This window comes from Takifugu rubripes, chromosome 21 (assembly GCF_901000725.2).
Source record: "Takifugu rubripes chromosome 21, fTakRub1.2, whole genome shotgun sequence".
In the NCBI taxonomy this organism is placed as follows: domain Eukaryota; kingdom Metazoa; phylum Chordata; class Actinopteri; order Tetraodontiformes; family Tetraodontidae; genus Takifugu; species Takifugu rubripes.
The window spans coordinates 11266871-11290619 of NC_042305.1; the positions used below are offsets into that span (position 1 = coordinate 11266871).

Here is a 23749-nt window from a genome sequence, read left to right on the forward strand (position 1 = left end):
GATCAGCTGAGCCCGTAGCAATCTGGCCCTCCCTGAACCCCCCCCCCCTTGTAGTCAGTTGTTCGGGCTTATTAGGAAAAGAGGGAGTTGTCTCCCAGCAGCTTTAGAGATGCAGCCCTGCGGGTTTTAATAACCCGAGGAGGTGAGCGCACTTCTCCCGGGTGACTCCTTTAACTCTGGCCCTTTCTTGCTCTGCCACCCCAACACCCCCATCGGAAACTCTATAGGTTGACAAACTTCAACTTTTCTCTTTTTATTTCGGATCCACTGAGCCGCGTCCTCCTGTTGGATCTTAACGAGGAGGATGGAGACGAGCCCCATCCCGGTCTTGACGGTCCAAACCGCCCCCTTCGACGACCAGCGGCCCGGTACCAGCGGGCTGCGGAGGAAGACGGCGGTGTTTGAGGGCAAGAAAAACTACCTCCAGAACTACATCCAGAGCCTCTTGTCCTCCATCGACCTTAGAGACCGTCAGGGATGCACCATGGTTGTGGGCAGCGACGGCCGCTACTTCAGCCGTGCCGCCACTGAGGTGATCGTGCAGATGGCAGCTGCCAATGGGGTAAGAATGGGGGGGGGGGGTGTCTTCTTGAGTGATCTTTAAATATGATGATTATCAGGACATTTCACGACATTTGGGAATCTTTGCATTGTTGCTTAACTCCTAAAGGTCACCAGGGATACTCTCAGAATTAATGCCAGTAAAAGCAAAATACATTTTCTCTAAACAAGCTTCACCTTTGGGGTGTGACAATACATCCTTAAATGTCTCTTAAATCTAACCTATTGTTAAGATGGGCATCGGACTATGTTGCTACCTCTCGTTTAGAACATTCAGTATCTTGGGGAAGACTGTAAAGGCAGTTTGTCCAGAATGAGACACAAAAGTTCAAAGTGTCAGCTGTCGAAACACCACCTAAAACTGACTGAGGGGGGAGATAGAGAGGAAAGAAGCTGAGGCATCTTTGTGGTTGACTTGGGCATGTTCCAAAGGAAAATGTGATTCATTTCTTTTGACAGCCATCCCTTCTTTGCTGTTGTCAGCCTTATCAGCACGTCCACCCATCCTGCATCCTTGTCCTCTCTCCATTAGCCCAGAACAAACCTGAACGCTCTGGTGTCATATTGAAACAAAGGTCATGATCACAGAGACAAATCTTACATTACTAGTCATTAAGATGTAAGCAAAGTGGGAACTAATAAATTGCTTAAAACACAAACTTTGTAAACAACCCGTGTTGACAAGTTCTTTTCTTCAAAGAGCTCCTTCAGTTCTTTATATACAAGCAACATGTGGGACATTAGGAGGATACACTGACGTCAGGAGAATAAATTCTTCACCGGTGAGCACACATTTATTTAGAATAGCTGATATGTGGGGGAATTATGGGATGCTGGCCGTGTTGCACTTTGAAAGCAGCATTAGTGAATAGGGAGATTGAGGCAACCTCTTGAAGTGGATCATCTCCAGGTTTTACAGTAGAGCACCTTTCAGGCCTGGTTTAATACCAGGTCCAACTACGCTCTTCCATAATTTCCTTCCATAATTTTATTTTAGCAGACTATTTTAACTATTTTTTAGGTTTTGTTTTTTATACATTTCATTGATGGCTCACTCATATCTGCGTTGTTCAGATCGGCAGGCTGGTTATCGGACACAACGGCCTTCTGTCCACCCCCGCTGTCTCCTGCATCATCAGGAAGATCAAGGCCATAGGTGGGATCATCCTCACAGCCAGTCACAGCCCCGGAGGCCCTGTTGGAGACTTTGGGATCAAGTTCAATGTGGCGAATGGAGGTATGCTCTGAGAACGTGTTCTTGTCACGTCCCTGACAATTATTCATATCACAAGCAAGAGCTGAGACTGGAGGAGTGAATAACTAACAAACGAATTAAATAACTGATAAATATTATTTTGCAGGCCCGTCTCCAGACACGGTGATGGAGAAAATCTCCCAGGTTAGTCGGACGCTAGAAGAATACGCCATCTGCCCCGACCTCCGCATTGACCTGTCCAGGCTGGGAAGACAGGAATTTGACCTCGAAAACAAATTCAAACCCTTCAGAGGTACAACAGATGCTTTGTTTTAAAACAGGATCTATCAGGCCAACTAAAGAGTCTGATCTTTTTTTTCAGTTTTGCAAGTTTGAATCAAAGCTTTTCTCTGTGTCCCCAGTGGAGATCATTGACTCCGTCGAGGTGTATTTGCAAATGCTGAGAAACATCTTTGACTTCAGTGCCATTAAAAGTCTTCTGACGGGACCAGATCAGCTCAAGCTACACATAGATGCCATGAACGGAGGTGGGCCGATTGATCTTGGCTGTATCTTAGGAGCTATTTATGAATTAGCGTTGGGGATCAAAACGTTGTCTGTGTAAATTCTCAGTCATCCAGGTCATTGTATCCAAGGTAGTTTTCTCTGTCAACTGGACTGGGTTTCTTCTCTTGAAGACGTTTCGCCTGAAGAAGCCTTCTGGATAGAAGGCGAAACGTCTTCAAGAGAAGAAACCCAGTCCAGTTGACAGAGAAAACTACCTTGGATCAAAACGTTGTTCCTGCACAATCTCCTTCTCTTATCACATCACAGTCATGGGCCCCTACGTGCGTAGGATCCTTTGCGATGAGTTAGGTGCTCCCGCTAACTCTGCCGTCAACTGTGTCCCTCTGGAGGACTTTGGTGGACAACCACCGGAGCCCAACCTGACCTATGCAAGCTCTCTGGTAGATGCCATGAAAGGAGGTGACTTTGGCTTTGGCGCTGCATTTGATGCTGATGGGGTAAGACTCTAATGTGTAAAAATGAGTTTAGAGGATGTGTTCAGAGCCACGGAGTTGTGTATCAAATGGGTAAATCTTCTATAACTATTAATGTTAATGTATCCAGTGAAGCCTCAGAACCAAAGATGCTGGTGTCAACCAAAGGTTTCGACAAGCAGGCGGAGCCACTATCAAGTTTCCCTTATGTCTTTTTGTCCAATGAACACACATAAATATTCAGGAATGGTCTGAAACAACTTAATCTGTTTAAATAATGACCTTTTGCGGAAAACGGTTTGCACGATGGACGGTTTCCTGGGTGTTCTTCAGCGTCACTGCAGCCTACTGAAGCCGTAGCTGACAGGGAAGGTCAGTTTTTAGCCTCCGTCCAAGTCATTTATTGTTTCTTTTTTAAAGGCAATGGGAGACTAAATAGTCCTGGATGCCTGATTACCTCACATAAGCTCATTTTTTCCATAATGTCATCAAATAGCCATGTCCAAATTTTTTACCTCTTTACAGCCTTCGGCAGAAGCAGCTCTGACCCTTCAAGTCTCTTGAATATTTCCATTTAGGAGGTTGCGCTTACATAACACAGCAAGTCAGATCTGTTAAATACTAAATGTTATGAATCCCCTTTCTGTACTGCTGATTTCTCTGAGGGAATTCAAGATTTGACTCAGCGGACATAAATAATGAGGAAAAACGAATGCATTGTGTTAGTCCTTCGAGTTAATTTTATCGACAAACTTCCATGAACACGTTTTGATTTCTCAGCAGTTAGCTGTGTCAGTATTTGGGGGTTATTTATAAGCTGCAGATTGTGCTGCACTGGTGTTTATTTAAAGGCGCATTCGTTCAGCTGTGCCAGTGTTCGTTGTAATGATGTGTTTATTGTGGATGAGCGCGGGCAGAACGAGATATTAATAACTAAATACCGTTTTTAAATACAACTAAAAACTGTTTTTCAGGACCGATACATGATCCTTGGTGAAAATGGCTTCTTTGTGAACCCATCAGACTCACTGGCCGTCATGGCCGCCAATCTCGCCGCCATCCCGTACTTCAGACAACAAGGCGTCAAAGGCTTTGCCAGGAGCATGGCCACAAGCACTGCCCTTGACAGGTATGAAAACACATACTCTGTGGATTAAAATGTGCGGTGGGGGTGTTGCCTTCACTTGTCACACTAACACAACTGTTCTTTTACAAACTCTCGCTGCAGCCTAGTCTCTGGAGACACTCGACAGTCTCACATTCAGATTCATCCGCCGCGAATAAGGCTGCAAGATCACATACGCACAGCTCCCACTTACACATTTACTCACTGCCTATAAATATTGCCCTGTTATGTAACACTTGAGGCGAGTAGAAGGTGCTGAGCGATGAGAGATGATCACAGCCAGCACCTTCCCCATTAACATTGTTCCAAGGAAGAGGGATCCCATCACCGTACCCCACCCGCCCTAAAGGAGCAACCAGAAAAGACCATTTAATCTAAGACCATCTTAAATTTCACCAAAATGTTGTTTGCAACATGCTAAAATTTATAGTTTTGCATTGAAAATCACCTTAGTCGGAATATTTGCCTCCAAAGTTATTCCCAATAATAAAAAAAAATCAGAAATTAATCAAAATTAAACGCAAAATCACCAAATCAGACGAGGTATTTACACAGGTAGCATTATCACTATAAGCAACAGCATTGAGGAAATGAACCAGTTCCAAACTACAAACTACAATAACTTAGGGTGACATCTTTATTTGCATACCACATGGACCTGTGGTGTGTTATGGTGCTGTGTTTCTAGTTTCACTGCTCATTGAGTGGACCCTTCTCCCCCCCTCACACCCACGCAGAAGAAATTGGCCTTTTTCTTAGTTAATAGAGCAGATGTCCTTTATCTCTCCATTGCCTTTACTGCATTAATGTAATTTAATTTCCTGTAAAAGTCTATTAGAATTAACTTAAAATTAGATGTCTATTACAGATGAGGCCCAATCTATAAATAAAACTGCTCCAGAAATGAGGATTTGTCTTAGATTATAAGATTTTTTTTCCTTTTTCCTTTAATCTAAATTAAACCAACACTCTGTGGTACACCCCCCCCCCCCCCCCCCACCCCCCCACCCCCCCCCCCCCCACCTCTAAGGACCTACTGATAATTACTGACAGGGTCACTTTGTGTAACTCTTAGCTTCATAACCGCCACTCAGGTCCACAAAGTGGCACCGCTACTCTCTGGACCCATAATGTATGTATCTGCACATCCTGACAAACACCAGGAAGTGCTGAAGTGTGTTGTGGGATCCTGGAATGGGCCCAGTCCTGATCCTTTTTAGGAGAGAAAGTGGCTTTGGTTTGTGAGTGTTTAGACTGAGCAGCCCTGGCTGTGTGTTTACTTGTAGTCAGGCAAACTACATGTTATAAAAACTTTGATAGATACGATGTGAGTGTGTGTACTTGTGTGTGTATCCAGGAAACAATGAAAGAAAGGGAAAAGAGACAAAGGTATCAGATTCCAGGGATGGAAGGGGGGCCTGATTTACAGGTGTTACAGCTGTTTGGATGAACGCTTGTGCATGTGCATCGTGCGTGTTTGAGGACACAAGTGCAGACCGATGCATGGAAGAAGAAAAGCTGTAGTGAAGGAAACATCTGCCTCCCCTTTAACCAGACTGCTGAGGAAGGATGTTGGAGGGCAAAGCTTGTTGCTTGCTGTTACCATACACGAATGTATCCAAGTTCTTCACGCCTGCTTAGGTTCAAAAAGGTTCAGAGTCAAACGCTTACTGCTGCAGTGCCGCTGGAATGTCTCTATATCTCCGTTATGCTTTGGTTCTTTTGTACGCCTGCGGGATTATACAAAGCTGTAGGAATAAATCATAAAAATTTATCCAATTTGCTAAAATCTGTTCCTGTCACCATCTTCAGGAGACCTGTATTACCTTGTAAAATGATTTAGTTATTTTATCATGTGTGCTTTTATTTTGTGGAGGAAAAACTGGATTATTGTCACAGAAGGCTTGAATATTATACGATACATCAATGTTTTCTTAGGCAGCACAATGTGGCCAAGTTACACACTGACTCATCACGCACACTGTGAAAAATGTCACGTACGGTTCTGAGTGATGTCCAAAAAGTATTCCGTTACAGATTTTTTAAAAACAGTTAGATGCTCACAAGCGGGTCATATTACTGGCTGCTTTGGAAACGGGTTCTGTGAGGCTCATGGAGAACCGTTTCTCAGGTAAACGTCCCGCACGCCGTCTGGCCTGAATGTCATCCTAAAGCTTTTAAGTCCAGGCTCACAGAGGAGGTGAGGAAAGAGGATACTGCATGCTATGTTTGGAAAAAATATGAAGCCAAGGCCAAAAGCTGGTAGTGTTTAGATACGGAGAGAACTCATCCTTCATCCCACTCCTCTGTGTTCGGTGTCATATCACAGAAAAGTACTCAAAGACCGAGTACAGGAGGACAAAGCAGATAGCATGTACATACATGCACGTGTGTGTGTGTGTGTGCGTGTACTACAGCGCCTGTGTGAATTTACACTCCTTAAATTTGATTGGAGAGTGAGGGTGAGCAGATAAACTGAGCTGGTCTTTCTCTGCTCTTCACCATATGGGACGAACATCCAGGTCTCGTTCGGTTCGGGTTTGGATTTCAATACAAAATGTTTTTAGAAGTTTTTAGTACATCTGCTGCACACCAGCAGTGGTTCCTCTCCCGTTCTAGGCTCATACCCGTGGCATCCTTGTGGGGGTGCGTTGAAGTGTGGCATAGAGGTACAGGCCACCTGATCCCCATACGTCAGTGCTTGCTTTTTGGGTCTAACCGTTTTAGAATAGTGACCCAGCTTTTTGTAGATGGCCTAGCTTACTGCAGCCACATGTTCAAGGCCACCGTTCTCATCCAGTCAAGATCAGATTGGTCTCTGCCAAACTCAGAGGTTCAAATCAGTCAGGGACTCGTTCGCAATTTAGGGGAAAGTGCAGGAAACCAATGCTGGTCTTATGTGGAGTGGTCCAGAGTACAGTCAGATCCTCACCTATTGGCACTAAAAGTGGGAAGTAGCTGGAAATGAGCAAACTCTTTAAAAAGTCTAAATACAAATAACTCGGTACTTTCCTGCTTACAAATCCTAACTGATAATAGTGTGGGAAAACCGACGTCGACACACTGTAAAGACTTCTAGTTGAGAGATTACAGCCCCAAATATAAACTTTCCAAGTTTATTCCTCATGTCATACATCTGCCAAAGTCTCTTGAGCAACTGGGAGAGGCAGCATCTGCTGACCCTGGCCTGCAGTTTTTGTATAAATATGAATTTGTCAGGATTTACTATATCAGTATTTCTTAGTTTATTAAAAAAAAAAAAGCCCCTCATTTATGTTTGTATATGAGCAAATTCACTAACCTTGGTTGGTGAGTGTTTACTCAGCTCTGTTGCCATGGGGACACTGTTCATACACATGTTCCAATGTAGGACTGTACACTTAGAGCCTCTCAACCTTTTGATTACTCTGCTTTCGCACGTTTTGGCCCCTTATTTTCCAGCAGAACCTATAAAGTGACACCGGTGGGGTCGGTCTCGATGTTTGACATTTGCAACTTCAAAAGCTCATCAAGGCCGTGGTTCTGGTTTCTTTTAGGAATGTCAAGCTTTCCGCTCCAGCTCCTATTTCTCCATCTAGGGGGGTAAAAAAGACAGTTTGTGTCATTTTTGCCCTCCTCTTGTAAACAACTCTCCCGGTGGCGTTAAGCTATGTGTTGACGTGCAGCAAACATTTGAAAAAAACCCTGAAGCCACACCCACCTCCAAATATAGTGCAGGGTGAAGCATCCCACAGTTGCTGCATGCTTGCATACCGGATGGACGTGCAAATGAGGAGGTTCAGGCCTCAAATTGCCTTTTGCAAAACCCAGCATCCTGATTCTATTTGTGTTGTTATGTGTTGTTACCCACCCCCCTCCCCCACCCCCAAACAAAAATAAACATTCCAAAAGCACAAACCGTCTAAAAGATAATCAGCCTCCCTCCCTATATCTCATAAATTACAGAGCCTACGCCCTCAAAGAACAATAATAACTGATAAAGTGAGATCACTTTTATCATAAAAATGATTTTTTTAACCCCTTATCCACCGATTGAACTAAAATCCAATTGGAATTGTGACCTTTTCCAGCACCAACCCCACCCCCCAGCTCTCCCAGAACATTTGTTGTTGTCTTACAGTATATGTTTCTTTCTTCCTGTGTGGTTCTAGAGTTGCCAAAGCCATGAAACTTGCGCTGTACGAGACTCCGGCAGGATGGAGATACTTTGGAAACCTGATGGACTCTGGCCGATGCTCCCTCTGTGGGGAAGAGAGCTTTGGAACAGGTACATTTAAATTAATTATTGCTTTATGATTGAACCTCGCTAGATTTCGACGCTTTGCAGACATCAGCTGACAGACATGAGAAATCAAGCGGTCAACATCATTCATAAGTGGAATCATTGTTTTCAGTTTGGCTCCTCTTCTCCCTCCCTGCCACACATTCACCAGCCTGCTACATGTCCAGAATTGCATCTTGACTAGTCAAAGGCTGCTAATAGATGTGAGGGCTCTGACCCCGACTGCATGTGTAAATAATCTCCATTCTTCTGCTATAAAAGGACAGAGGGGTTCCCTGAATCACACAGCCCCCTCACCCCCCATGTTGACGCACACACCAGCGCAGCCAGAAAATATAAATGTGCACACATGACACACACATGTTTGCCGTCGCCCTTGTCTTTTCATTTTCTCCTCTCTCTCTGGCTCTTTTATTCAAAGTAAGGGATGAAATGTCTTTGAAAAACAGAAACGGGGGGCACTTTTAATGACGGGAAAACGGTCGAGAGCAGATAGTTTTAGCAAGCCCAAATAAGATAATTATTGTCAAGGGGAGAAATGGAAGGAGCAGAGACTCAGAGCACTGAGGACTATGGGAGCTAGGCGAGTTGCCTCCTTGCTTAGCCATGTAAGGCCAAAAGCTTAGCGGGAGCGTCGAGGAGTAAATCTTGAGAGCGGTCGCCACTCCTGCTCTTCTACTAATGCTGATACACTTAGTCAGATACTCACAGAAGAAGCTCTTGCAAGTTATTTCTCACATATTCATTTTTCAAAACTTTTTTTCTTGTTTTCTTGGACATTTAAAGTGTCAAATAGATGTTTAGACATGGAAAACATCTTTTTTTCATATAACCTAATTTGCTAATGTTATTGTTAATAATTAAGGTTTTACTTACACACATTTCTTTCCACGTCAGAGGGTGAGATAAAAGAAAACAGACAGCAGGACAGGGATTGAAGGAAAAACAACTGTTGCAAACAGCTGTTGGCAGAACAAAGAGCTCACAGAGCTCACAGAGCTATGAGGTGTTTGGAGAAACATAAAGCCAACAGCTCCAAATTCAGTCAACACACACAGTTCTAGCTTCAAAATACAGACATTTGTGGATAATTTCAGTGGAATGAAACTGCCTAAACAAATACATGCTGCAGTAACTGTCTAAGATAAGACTTTAAAACTAAGGCTAGTTCTTTCCTCTTGTTTCAAGACTCTATGCAAAGCTTTGTTAACAGGCTAGCAACCACAGGCTGCGAAAGAAATGGGACAAAATGAAAACTCCAAAAAAATTAGTCCAAAGAGTCTATTTGGCCCCCTGGTGGTAGGCTGCAATTAGGAATTTAGATCAACCGCCCTCCCTTATTTTGGCTAGGACTCTGAATAGTTGTCTGAACGGACTGGGTTGTTTTTGTGTCTCCCGCAGGTTCGGATCACATCCGTGAGAAAGATGGCCTGTGGTCGGTGCTGATGTGGCTTTCCATCATGGCCGCCAGGAAGCAGACTGTCGAGCAGATTGTCAGGGAGCACTGGGCCAAGTTTGGACGTCATTACTACTGCAGGTAAAAAGGCTCCATAATCCGTAAATTGGTGACTTTTGGAAATGTTTATCACTCTAATGCTCTACTTTCACTTTAAACATGAAGTCAGGGGCTTTATTCAAACCGCAGTATCTTTGATATATGTAAATCAGTGAGCCCAGGGATTTAGAGTCTTTACTCCTCTTGGCCAAATGCCTCAATCTATTTTATCTACCCCTACAACCAGATATGTCTCCCAGGCCTACACCTCCATCCATTCCTACTCTTGTCCTCCTCACTGCCTTACTGTTCCTATTTTAACCTCTCCCCTGTGAGAGGCATATATTACTGCAGGCAGTATTCCCACTGACAGTTGCTGGACCTTTCCATTTTCCCACAGAGAGGCTTGCTGATTTCCAACCATGTGAATGTGGAATTTACAAAGAAAATAACAGGGAATAAGATGTACGTGTCGCCCATTTCTCAGGTTTGACTACGAAGCTCTGGACCCACGCGTGGCCTTTTACCTGATGCGAGATCTGGAGGCCATAATCATAGACAAAGCGTTCATGAGCCAGAGGTTCTCCGTCGGAGATCACGTATACAGTGTGGAAAAATCGGAAAACTTTGAGTACGTGGACCCTGTGGACGGAACGGTGGCTCGAAACCAGGTCAGCGCAAATGTTGCATTACCTCAATAGCGACTGTCAATGTTGCTGCTGCTGCTCTTTAGACATTTCGTGTCTTTTAGACATCGAGGCCAGAACTATTTATTCTCTTTTCACGCATTTCTGCTTATTATTATTTGTGTATATGTGAGGAAAAGACCAGGAATTGGGGTTATATTTTGCTCTGACACCATACCTGTTGTACAAGACATCATCTGTGCATTGGTGGCGCCTATTTTACAAACAAACCTTTATCGTCACAAGGGGGCGCTCTCTACACGTTTCTCAGTCTAAATCGAATTTTTCTTTTAGTACTTATATTTTGTTCATCTTCTCCTCATCCGGGGTGCAACATACACAACCGCATGCTGTTGACTTTCCCGTGCTCAGTCGCGTGCCTCAAGTAAACAAGCCCAGCCGCTGTGCATCAGAAATGTCGCATTAGAGGTTCTACTAATGTCGCCACAGCCTGTCTTCCATCTTCAAACATGGCGGACATACAGCCCAAATGCTTATACACGCTGATAATGCCTCTGCCAGTGCACCTTCCCCTGTTCTCAACTTCCCTCCCTTCTTTTCCTCCCCCACGCTACGTGTGAAGTTTACCCAGCTGACTGCTGTGCTCAGAAATGTGTGGAAACTCATCCCTGGCGTCGACACTTCCCTACGTGTCTGCGCCACTTAATACCACAAACGCACACGCGTGCTGCGCATGTGGGTGCCCGGTGCTGTCCAGTTGTCTGTGTGCATTAGTGTGAACACATGCACACAACTGCATGTCCTCCACGGATCTACAACTGTGCCTACATTTTATCAGTCGACCTTGTGCACTTTAAAGGTGTCACAGCAGTGCGAGCTGTTTCCATGGTTACAGCACCTGCATGGGTGTGCTCTAACCCAAAATGTGAAGGAACCCTGCTGGCAAATTGTCAGCATCTCCCCAGTCCCCTCAGTGTCTGTTATTACGGCGCACATTCCTCCCAGAACAGAATTATATCAGCTGTCGCCCCTCTTCTGCTGTCTCTCTCTCTCTTTCTCTCTCTCTTCCCCTCTCTCTCTCTCTCTCTTTCTATCTCTCTCTCTCTCTCTCTCTCTCTCTCTCTTTCCACGTCAAACGTGCTCAAAGGTGGAAAAGTTTGCTCGCCCGGACACACGGACAACTATGTACAATTTAGACTCTCCTTTCTATAGTGTATTGAATTTCTGCATTAATATAAGGTGCAAGAGCATCTAGTCCGTGTGTAATTAACACATATATCTGCATTTAAAGGCAATAAAAAGTCCAAATTGGAAGTTTTTCACATCTGCTAACCCAGCTTGCAAATGTTTGGCCAGATTTTCACGTAGTGAAACATTTGTACTCTTCATCCTAGCTGAGCCAAGCCAACTTGTGTTTATTTATAACTGACTCATCGAAATTTAACTTCATTAAGTTGACAGTTGGGGATAATATTTGCAGATAAGGCAAACCCTGGCAAGGTGGGGTTTTGTTTGTATTTTTTAATTTGTCATCGTTACAGATAATCACATTGCGGTTTTGTGGTAGATTTTACTGTAGTTTGCAGAATCCATATTTATATTCTCAGTCATCAACATTCTTTATTATATTCTGGATTACTGTATATGTAGATGCTGTGTTTTGAATGATGTCCAGATGGAAGAGAGGTGCGGTGCTGGCGCGTGTCCACGCCTGTTCAGCTGACATCTTTTCTTGCAGGCGTTAGCCGGCCTCCTGATAACTGCACCTCTACTGTATTGTTAGAGATGAGCTGACCCACTCAGATCAAGACAAACAGACAGACGGACATCTATAATTTTATTGCTCCTCACACATTGTGACATGTCAGGATAGAGAATTACTGCAAAGCCAGGTCCATGTAAAGCAACCACATGTCTCTGGAGGGATAGCCAGCATATAGGTGGGGTCTGTGTGTATGAGCATCTGGGGATGTGTGCATGTGTGTGTGTGTGATTGTGCACTTATGTGTATTTCTGGTTGCATATACAGTATGTGGGGGTGTTGGGACTTCTTTAGTTATTTGTTGTTTTTACCCTGCATAAGGCACTACGAGCCATATCTGAAAAGTGCCACATAAATAAAGCTTGATTTGATTTGACATGATTTGGCGTGTATGGCGTGTACCTCTTGTTTTTGTCTCCAAGTGTAATTCCCGCTAATACGATGCGGCGAGAACCTCTATGGTATTTAGGACGGATAAGAGTCATCCTGAAAACCATTCGTCAAGCTCTTATCTATATTTGGGGTATTCTGAGTTGGAGTTGGGTATTCAGGCCCCGCAGAATCCTGTTGGTTTTCCTGTAAATGTGGATGTTAACTTCACAAACAGTTTCAACTGGATTAGTTTTAAATTTTTAAAAGATGTCGGCTTCATTACAGGGCGCCCCCCCGCGCGCGCACATGTGTGTGCGTGCGTGCCACCGCGCCTCTACCTCCCAGATAGCGTCTACTGCCATCTAGTGGATCGTCGTACATATTGCATACCTACCAGAAGTGTAGATTTGTCTTTTTCTGACTTTCATTTCATTCAGTTTCTTTTTTTCCTTTTGTCTGTATTTAATATCTAATCCTACAAGATACCCAAACACGTACAATAATCATGACATTCTTAAAAAAAAAAAAGCATTTGAAATAAAAGCTCTTTCATGTCTGTTTGAAGGGTCTAAGGATCATCTTTAGCGATGCTGCCCGTCTCGTGTTCCGTATGAGCGGCAGTGGAGGTGGGATGGGTACCACCATCCGTATATATGCCGAGAGTTTCGAGAGGGACCCCGAGAGACACAACAGAGAGACGCAGGTAAGGGGGGTCGGGGGGGGCGTGTGTCTACAAGGTGCGGTGCATCTTTTCTAAATAACAGCTTTGGAAAAAAGAATGACTGCTCTTGATCAGATCAGATGTTTGCATTGAGCTCAGTTGTGATGCTTTAAATCACACAAGCTCCATCATGTCTTATACATCCACAAACTGCTGATGTAATGTTCCCTGCAGGTGGTGCTGGGCCCGCTCATTGCCATCGCCCTGAAGATCTCCAACATCCATGAGAGGACAGGACGGCGTGGTCCAAACATCATCACATGAGCAGCACACACCCACACCCACACCCACACACACACACACAAATGCGTGTACCGGAAAAAACAATACGAGGCCCTTAAACCACTCCATTTGCTAATCTGCGACTCCCCTGTCTGAAGCTTTGTTTCTCATTATCTCGACGGATGTTTAAACCGAAGGCGCTTCACCTGTGAAAGAATGTCTGTTTTGCACGCTGCTCTCACTCACCTGTCTCTGCAGAGGCTCTTTTTAATCAGCGCCACGGATGAACATTGAGCAAACCTATTACGAATGTGCAGACTTCCTGTTGATTTTTGAGGTGTGCTTTTCACTCTTCTGGTTTTCACCCCTCATAGTGCTTGTGCCTGTCCTCTAATAAGTCCTAGTAGTGAGGAGAGAATTGAAACTTTGTTGGAAAAGTGTAAAATAAATGAAGACGTGCTTTACAGCTGATTTGTCAGTGTCTTCAATTGGCATAAAATTATTGCGGCTATCGTTACTCTCACAAAGGCACTATGGGAAAAATATTTTTGAATGGTTTAACAGCTTCACAGCTGCTTGAAATAGATTCCTCTTTTTCTTTTTTGATATCGCTCTCTGAAAATTGAATCTTGCAGGGCTAATGGGGACAAATAAGGAGACGTTAAGTGTGAGGAAATAACGCCCTCAGGCATTTTTAGATTTTAATTAAGGACCTTCGTAATTAAGAGCTCAACGCTGTGCTGATGCTGTGTATCAGGCTGTGATTGAACATCCTTGAGCAGCAGATCGGATCACTGCCGAGCGCCGCGCGTACTTCTGAAGCTAACACTGGAGCCGCTCAGTTGAGATAAGAAATGAGGAGCGTTGATCTTTATATGGGCTCTGGGAGACGCAGCGAGGAGAAACTCATAAACTCGCTGATTACCATCATTACGAGGTGAGGATATGCAGGTGGATATCCGCATGGATGTGATCGTTCAGCTGGCCAAATACCTGCCAGACATCACAGCTTATTGGCCCATCCACCTGTTTGATCACGTCAGGGGTCACTTCGGCTCGCTTGCATTTTTAGCTGCGCCGCACAGTTTTCTAACATCTTTTAAAAGATCTTATCAACCAAGATTCATGTTTTTCATTTCCGATGCGGAGGATAATGGCTAAGCTGCAGAACACCAATATCTTTACCGAGGTAAATTTCTTAACTGATCAGAATGAGTGATTTTATGTAATATTATATTTTTTGCAGCAATATGTCAGCTCCTCATTGACTTACATGATAACTGAAGAGACTTTTCCACACCCAGATATCTCTGATTAAAGGGGAACAGTGCCTGAAGATTTTAGGTCAATGAACATCTGCACAAACTCTCCTGAGTGACATGGATCAAAGTTATTCAGTATAACTGACAAGAGTCACACTAATACTGAATAATGCTGCTTTTGCAGCATAGCATCGTTAAAACAAGAGTTGAGAGTCCCTTGACCCTTCCACAGGCGTGGTCCATCAAGGTTCAACTACAGCTTTACAACACGTGTTGTAAATCCAGTTTTACCTAAACGTACAGTGTTTACTGTAGATTTTGAGGACTGTGGGTAATAATCATAAACAGCAAGTTGAAAACGAACAAAAAAAACAACTTATGGTTTTCTCTCATGTGAAAAGGACACCTAGACAAAATAGAAAGCTACAACCAACCCACTTTAATATCAAAAGATGAAACAAAGATAACTTAAAGGCTAAGAAAGAGATTGGTTTTCATGGACTAATGTCCATCAATTTCCAGACTTGCCTCGTTGTCGGTCAGATCCTCCCGGTCTGCATCAAGACATCCAGTCTTAAGTATTCATGGAGTATTGGATCCTTGAGTGTCTAACATGCTGTCAATACTGTTGATGATGCGTAAAAGTCTTTAGACGTTTGTCTCCTGAGTCCCCTCGATCATCTCCGTTACGCTATTGCTGGTTATTTGAGTTTTTGTCAGGAAGCTTATTGTCATGAAACACAGTTGTCACCTGGGGAAGCGTAAAAAAGACATTATGAGACAAAACTAAGGGTTGCTGCGGGTCTGTGGACTATTCAGATAAAAAAGATTTTTTTTAAACACATGATTAAAAACATTTATCATCTCCTGCACACACGGGGATGATACCAAAAAAGTTTTTAGTTTTTCCTAAAAAAATCGATTCAAGCGGGTTCACACTGTCCTTGTCTGGAAACAGTAACAAACAAAGGGTCCAATTCATGCACGTCTCCGCGGTGATCGCAACATTGCACACTTTTCCAGAGTCATTGACCTCCGTTCACGCCCTTCCGATCAGCCAGGAAAGCAAAGATGTCGAAAATCAAAGTTCAGGTTGTGGCTTGGGTCTTGGGCCCACTACAGCGCGTGCTGCTGCTGGATACACCCCGTCTCCCTGTATGGAGGAGGCTGCTCCCAGCTCCACGTGCAGCCCAGAGCCTCCGAGCTGTCCTGGCTGTACAGAGGAGGCGCCGGGCCCACCGCCACATCCACACCGACGGCCGTGACCGATTCTGGTGCAGCTGGCTGCCTGTCGCGTTGGGACTGCTCGTAAGATGGAGGGAAAGAGTCCGGCCTGCCGAGAATAGATACACGCCGCTGGTTTGGAAACGATTCATAAATGTGCCTCTTCGGAAATGTGCTCTTCTTTATTTACAGTGCACGAGAATGATATACATTCTGATGCTCTTTAACATTTGCCTTTCAATTATTTCAATAATTACTGTGTTTGCAGCTACAAATCACCATTTTTATGTGTTTACATTATCTCTGACTGACGATAGTCAACTTTATCCTCTTCACAGTATCTCACACAGCTTTTTTTTTTTTTTTTTAAAGAATAATGAACTTCCCATAGCTTCAAGTGTTCTTACCTTGCAATAGTGTAGACCTGGATGTGCTGTTGACGTACTGTCTTGTACAGTTGTCTTTTCATCCTATAACTGGTCCAAAACAGTGTGAAGAAGAGGACAGCCAGGAGGCCAAACACGACAACACATGATATGATTACTTTGTACTTTTGTTCCTTCTGTAGAGATATCAGGTAGGTCCCTCCACAGATCAGTACCAGGCTAGCAGCGTACAAAAGGAAGTGGGTGAGGGAGCAAATTTGCCTTTTGGGAACCATGATCTCTTAGGTCTCTCTGCTTGGTGAAAATCAGAGTTGCCGTCTTTGTTTTTTCAAGGAAGGACAGTCGTAGCAGGAGCGCCTTGCGGAGTCTTTCATAACGTGTGCGCCTGTCTAAAGTGTCCCTTTAGATTTAAGGAGGTCGCTGGAATGTTTTCCAGCCCTCTTAGTTGTAGATTAACAAAGTATTAATGCAAAGTCAGTGGAAAGAAAGAGAGACAAAAGCACAACCAGAGCAAAACATCGAGTTAATGGAACAGTAAAACAGCAGTTTACATCATTGAAAAGTAACAGTGACTTTTTGTTTTGCTTCAGTTGATTCTCGATGAGAACAAAGTTACCTGTAATTAACCCAAACATAAAGTTAGATTTGAAAAGTTTAGATAAGAAGAAGAAATCCTTTATTAGTCACACAGTGGGGAAGTACCTTTTTTCTTCTTCCAAGGAAACATGCAGTTTTACACAAATATACAATGATCACATGTACATGCAGTAACTACAGGAGAGGTGACAGAGGGAATAGATTACCCTCAAGAGGTGCTTTGAGCATTTTAGGGGCTCACTGCACTGCTGAAGGGCACATCAGCAGTGCTCTGCTGGTACCTCTGGTACCTCTACTCCTACCAGTCCACATCTCCAATTTAGTTCGCAGCTAGGGATTGAACCAAGAACTGTCTGACTTCCATCATAGTCCAGCTACCACCACCAAATGCATGTGCCATATGTGTAATTGTTCATTAATATTTTTTAGCTGTGTCACCCAGAAAACTACTGCAGCTGCAGATGGTTGGACAAAAACGAAGATGGACGGACCAAGGACGCAGCCCTGTGGTCCTCCGGGTGAGATTGCATTTTCTGCAAGAGAAAAGTGAAATCTTTTCTCCCCACATCAAGTAGATTTAACTTTAGCTGTTTTCCACAGATAAATATTTATATTCAGGCATCATTTTAGTTTGATTTGTTCTATAAAATGATGGGGGGGGACAGGATGTTTAAATTTTGAATGAAAGACATAAGCAGGGATCAGAAATGGCAAGTTCATGATAGCAAGTGCTGAGTATCTTTCAGTGCTCCGTACTTTGGCCCACATTGTTAAATGTAGTTGTAGAATTGTTTTATTACAGTAAAAATATGACTTCCCTGTTACGTAAAGATGAATATTTGATTTCTGAAGCAGATCAGATGTTCCAAACACCAGCTTTCAAATAATCTGGAAAGGATGTAAGTAGTTGTAAAGTGGTCGTAAATTTTACTATTTGCAAAGGAAGACGAATTCTCAGTGTCACCAAGACATAATCAACTCTCTTCTTCCCTTTTTTTTACACAATAATAAAAGATTTATTGCACTGATATGATCAGATTTAAAGCTTTGCATTCACTCTTTGGACAAAAAAAATGTTGCCATTTCTTCCTATTTTGTTCAATGCTATGTTCTTAGCTGCTTTTTTATAGGGAGTTTTACATTTGAGAGGGCACTTGATGCCCATAAAGGCCTCTTGTCATTCATTGGATTGTCCATATAAGTAAAAATGGGATTTAAAATCTTATGACAAAGAATTCTGTTTTGCCTTAAAAAAAAAAAAAGAACCCAACAGTTTGCCCAAGTTTGCAATGTTGGCAACACGTCCTTGAAGTTCTCTAGCACTTAGCTTTTGTTCTCAACTTGGCTCATAGTTGAAAATACACCGTTACACCAAACTGTATAGTTTCATGGGGCAGCTCGTCACTAAATAGACACAAATGTTCTGACTCTGTGGAGTAAATTTCATTTCATTTCTTGGCGATTTTAGCAGGCGCGTGTCAGCGTGACAGCTTCTCTATTTACCGGTAATAAGAAATCACATTTCAAATTCATGTTTTGCTTCAGTGCAAATTCCCTGCACTGTTATCAGTCTTGGGAAGGTTGGTGGGAACACCGCAGGGACCTGTTGGTGGCTGGGACTGAAAGAGAAAAGAAGAAAAACATATACGAGTAAACAGAGGGAGTCAATGTATTTATTTAGAATTGATGCGGATGTTATGGATAACCATAACAGATAGTGTCGGCGTTGTATTTTGTTACCTGACCTTCACTGATGTGTCACTAATGGGAATCCAGGCAGAATTTTAATGAAGAAAATGATGAAAAAGTATGAAAAAATGAGAATGAGAATCCTGACAGCTCCAGAAACTGTTCATTCCCGTGTGTTAAAATTTCATAAACACACACTGTGTAACTGCTGGATTTTTTTTCTTCATATAAACAGTAGAAATGAATCATTTAGTGTAACAGTATAGGAAAGGACTATGAGATCAGTATAACTTTAATTTTAATAAATCACCAGTGAAAATCAAACCAATCCATCTAAAGTGATTCCTTGGCAGCACTTTTTTTAATTAAAGTTATATTAAACCAGTGTAGAAAGTTAAAATGACAGGTTCAGTTAAACAACTCCTCCAATAAACGAAAAAAAAATGGTTTAAGCACTCATTTAAAACCACCTTAATGAGAATTCAAGGTAAATACCGGAAGTTGGGCTTGTCCAACTGAAAATCAAGTGTCTGATTGATTTTGGCCATGCAAAGGTCTTCTGTCTTTATGAAGCCTTTTGTAGACACAGTTTCTGTCCTCCCGGGCAGACAACAAGGGCAAGTCAGAACCCAGGTGAAATAGATGTCTGCCTGGTAGGTCAGAAATAAGAGTAGATTGTTGCCCTAGAGGCCTGTGTTTTGACATTAGCCTAACCTTAACCTTAACCTTAACCCTAAACTTAGCACTAACCTTAACCTAAGCCTGATCTTAACCTTGGAACCAAGTCTTGACCAGAAAAATTGTCTTCACTTCCAAAAATGTCCTCACTCTGCTTGTAAACCTGTGGTACTACTTATGTAGCGTATACAAGAAACTTAAATATACAGTATACTCTCTCTCTCTCTCTCTCTCTCTCTCACTCTCTCACACTCACACACACACACACACACACACACACACACACAAACGCACACAATCTCTCTCTTTTTTAGATCTCATTATAATGTGATAATTATAGACAGGGTTGGACAGAGAGCCATTAGTATGAAGGACAGAATGAAGGGTTGGCAATTAATCAACTGGACTCTGATAAGGACCTGCCATCATGACCATTCATTAATACACGTCATGATGAAGTAGAAGTACACAAGTTCGCCCATCTTATGATCAAACCTGAAGACGCACCTCAAATGAGTTCATTCCCACTATTCAGGTGTATGTAGTACCAGTTAAGATCCAGTGAGGGCGATATTATACCAATTTCTTCCAAAAAGGCTTGCAGGAGGCCAGAGTCCTGCAAAATAATCATTCAGAAAAGAACAAACAACAAAGATATGTGAGGAATACAATCGCATTACTCTACTACAAAGTCAACCCAGTGGGTGCCTTTCGGGGGGGAAAACGCTTTAAATTAATGTGATCCCTTTGGAGACAGAAGGCTGTTTGATTGAGGCAAGTCCATTTTACTCCAATATGTTCATGAGAAACATACAGGTAGGCATGACTGTAATCTAGGGTTTTAAGTAATGATGATGATTATGGAAGAATTGTATCAGCTTCGGGTCGTGAACAGGAAATATACCTTTAAATGAAACAAAAAAATCAGAATATGGGAGAAGCAAGATGAGGCGAGGTTAAAATATGGGAGGCAGGAAAGTATTAACCCAGGCAAATTCTTTTTTTGTATTTGTTGTCCTAAGTGGCCCTTGTACAACTCCTTCCACGTCCACCCTCTAGTGTTACATGTCCTCTTCTCTGTAGTAGCTGTATAAACCTTCAGTGTTGTCTGGACTAACTGAGCCAGGAGGGGATCAATGAGGAGATCGATAGGATCCCAGGGAGTCCTAATAGCCCTGTTACTGCTCCCTGACTCCCTCCCTTGTTGCCTAATATAGAACGTGTGTGTGTGTGTATATGTATGCGTGTATGTGTGCGTATGTGTGTGTGTGTGTGTGTGTTCCAAATCCTGTCTACAACCCCATGCTGAGTGTGTACTTACACTTCAGCTCATGATACCGCACAACAAGTTCTCCAATCATGCCCATTTTTGGAGCTGATGGCTGAGAGTGTGTTCTGTTTTGTTAACTATCGGGTCTCTTGTTGTGTTTCATTAAGTACATAAACCATATTCCTGATTTACTGCTGGTATATAAACAATAGTAGATTTAGTCAGCTAGGATGCATCTTTTTGAAACTACTGTGAATGAGTTCTGAGTCCTGTCCTTTGCTAGTTCAAGATCATAATTTGCAATGAATCAACACGGATTTATAGATTACGCTAAATTTCCTGAAGAGATATACTTCCCGTTCCATACTTAGCTGAGTTTTAATAAACGGTGGAATTGTATTTGTAATGGGGCTTTGCTTAAACGTTGCACTGCTGTAAAGAATGGCACGCTTATAAGGAGAAGTGGAAAAGTGATATAAATCTGATTTGCAGAGCCCACAGGAGTTAGTCTGTTACTACAGGAAGCAGGTCTTTTGCAAACGCTCTGAGAAATGTCTGATTCACTGCTGCAATGATGAAACATATTGCACTGCCGCTGTCATCCGATACCCCCCTCTGTGCTCACATTGATATTTGCTCCATGCTATAGTGCAGGTTCTCTCAGCGTGCCCACTCGAAAATGAGTTGTGAAAAAGAACAAAATATCAGGGCTGCCAAAGCGTGCTGCAATCAAAACACCCCGCTGTTCCTACAGATTATCAGGCTTCCCGCTGGGTCCTCAACCGTGGTAATAAACATGTGTAAAGGAGGTACGTTGGTGAGAAAATGGACCAACAATCAAAGGGAGTCCAAATTTGGTCCCGTGTGCAAGATATGTTCTGAATCAAAAACGTTAGGACAATGAAGTTTTTGGAGAAGATGACTTTGCAGCTGGCTCAAAGTAGGGAGAAGGACCACAAACAGAAGCTACATTTGAGAAGGCCCCAACAACGCGTTATATAAACCCGGCTTTAAGATGAAATATTTGAAGATTGGGGTGTGGTGGGACTTCTGGAAAGCCAGAGGTTTGGGGGCAGGGAGCCCCTCACCGGCTTTCTAAATCAAATTAAATGCATACACAGGGTAGATCTACTTGGAATGGCCACACCCCTATCAGACAATATGTCTCTGTGGTCTGTTTTATGATACTCCGCTGTACTCCACATGCATTTAATACTATGGGTGCACGGATGTAAAGTTCAAAGATCCACAGCGGAGTCATGTTGAAGGCAGATGTTTCACTATATATCAGGCGTTACCGGCGTTACGTTCCTCTTGGGTAAGATGATAGGATGATAAGGCCAGGGCCGCCCTGCATGAGTTCGGGGGGGTGGGTGGGTAATATTCGTGGCATATAATTCAGGGTAATGAAGGCTGTGCCACAAGATGAGCTATAAAGAATGATAGCGGCGTCCGATGCCGAGCTGCTCTCACGTTTGACCTCCACTGGCAACCCTCCACACACTATAAATTCGTCCGATTTCCAGACACGGGACGATGCAAAAGGAACTAGATGGACAGATGTAGAGGAAGGATGAGTGACAGAGTTGAAGACAGAGAAGGAGCGCGTGAAACACAGAGCCCCAACCTTGTCCTTGAAATTCTTTGTTTTGTGCTCAAACAAGCGGCTGGAGGGATCCATCAATAAGGAGAGGCGAGACGGATGAAAAGAAGACGCTCCTTGTTTAATTTCTAGTGACTGCGGCAGTGGCAGGATTCTGTCAGCCATGAGTGACATATGAAAACATCTCTAAATAAACTGTGGCATCAATTACCATCAAATACGGACACATTATGCCACCGCTCTCTCCCACTCATCCCTCCATCGCTATGCAGCGTAGCGTAGTGGTGCGTTTACTGTGGGCAGCCCAGGCCTTACTGCTCTCCTCTACGTGTCTGCTAAATGACAGTAATTATTTTCCTCAGCTGCAGGCGACTCATGCATGTTTTATTTCCTCCTCCACCTTCCCCATCTGCCTGTACGGCCCCACTTTACACCAGGGGTGTCCGATCCCAGTCCTCGGCAGCCGCAATCCAGGATTTCTGTCTTACCAGTCAAACAAGGCTTTCACCTGGGATTCCACTTTCCTTGGGGAAAAGGTTTTCTGTCTGGTAGGACTGAAAACCTGGCTTGCATGGAACCCTTGAGGATCAAGTCTGGACACCCCTTCTTTACACAATACATAAGAGAAAAAACAACCTAGAAAGCATTTCATGCCTGGCTACACATTATTAGGAGTCCTCTACTTGTTTTCCAAACCTCAGTTCCTTTACTGAGGGGGCCTTGGTCTTTTATGGCTCCTGAGAGGGTTTTGCAGGGATTGACGGATGCTGTTATGCTGGTGTTATGATGGTCTAGACGCAGATAAAGAAATCCAATGGCAGCTGAGTAAGTTGGCTAGAGCTGTAAGCATTTTGCTTCAAAATGCCTACCGTGTTTTAACTCAGGCGCAGTTGACAGAAGGTGCTGACATTCATTAGCGGTGTTCTCCTTTTCACTAACAAGCTCAAGTATAAATAAACATTAAATCTTTATTGATCTGGTAGTGAAATGTACTTCTGTACATTTCCACCAATACCTTAGAGTCAAAAGTGCATGCCAACATAAATGTAGGTTATAAGAACACGTGAATGTTCATGCATCATCATCCTGGCCAGCCAGTCCAGTCCAGTCAGTTTTACTATCATCACAATCATAAAATATTGAAGAAGAAAAAACAGTATTTATTGGACTAAACTAAATACGAGCTAAAGTTATCGCATAATAATTGGTTTAGAAGTGCAGATTCCACCCAAGCAGAAGCAGATCATAAAATAAATAAAATATGACACGACTTTTAAAAATGGCGCAGCACTTGGGTTAATTATTTGACATGCAGTAACCCAGTGTTCCAACTACTCTGCTTATGAAATTCCAGAAAACTAACTTCTTAATAACAATGTTGGTGTCAATTGCATCCTAATAAGATGTGTGTGTGTGTGTGTGTGTGTGTGTGTGTTTTCTCCTCTTCTATGGCTCCTTGTTGTGAGTCACCACGCTGTCCTGTGACATGAAGCTTGTTTGGTGCGACCCAGGGGACGTCTAATACCCCTCCAGCTTTCATAATGAACATGTGGCTTCTATCTCCTGGGCACAATTTAGTGTAATTCATAAGCAGAGGACAGGGCATTAGCCAGATGGTGCTGTGGGTGGCATGCTTTCTCTGGCCATCCATTAGAG

General features: G+C 43.2%; 2 protein-coding genes across 2 annotated transcripts; one reads left to right on the forward strand and one right to left on the reverse strand.

Moving 5' to 3' along the window:
• The first annotated feature begins 69 nt into the window (after positions 1-69).
• On the forward strand, positions 70-13851 carry pgm5 (phosphoglucomutase 5). The gene is made up of 11 exons (XM_003974794.3): positions 70-562; positions 1636-1798; positions 1923-2069; positions 2179-2304; positions 2591-2781; positions 3732-3886; positions 8035-8150; positions 9567-9702; positions 10148-10331; positions 13007-13144; positions 13337-13851. Exons 1-11 carry the CDS (start codon positions 305-307, stop codon positions 13424-13426), a joined length of 1704 nt encoding a protein of 567 aa, XP_003974843.1. The 5' UTR covers positions 70-304; the 3' UTR covers positions 13427-13851.
• A 1160-nt stretch (positions 13852-15011) lies between these two features.
• LOC115247474 (transmembrane protein 252-like) lies at positions 15012-16627 on the reverse strand. Its single transcript, XM_029829146.1, has 2 exons — positions 16278-16627; positions 15012-15979 (listed from the first exon to the last, which is right to left on the reverse strand). Exons 1-2 carry the CDS (start codon positions 16529-16531, stop codon positions 15763-15765), a joined length of 471 nt encoding a protein of 156 aa, XP_029685006.1. The 5' UTR covers positions 16532-16627; the 3' UTR covers positions 15012-15762.
• Between the last annotated feature and the right edge of the window lie 7122 nt (positions 16628-23749).

Bases quoted from the DNA above. Each gene is read 5' to 3' on its own strand.
- pgm5 (XM_003974794.3), top strand. From the start codon at position 305: ATGGAGACGAGCCCCATCCCGGTCTTGACGGTCCAAACCGCCCCCTTC. The intron at 563-1,635 runs GTAAGAATGGGG...TGCGTTGTTCAG, and splicing joins AGATGGCAGCTGCCAATGGG to ATCGGCAGGCTGGTTATCGG. The intron at 8,151-9,566 runs GTACATTTAAAT...TGTCTCCCGCAG, and splicing joins GGAAGAGAGCTTTGGAACAG to GTTCGGATCACATCCGTGAG.
- LOC115247474 (XM_029829146.1), bottom strand. From the start codon at position 16,531: ATGGTTCCCAAAAGGCAAATTTGCTCCCTCACCCACTTCCTTTTGTAC. The intron at 15,980-16,277 runs GTAAGAACACTT...TATTCTCGGCAG, and splicing joins CAGGTCTACACTATTGCAAG to GCCGGACTCTTTCCCTCCAT.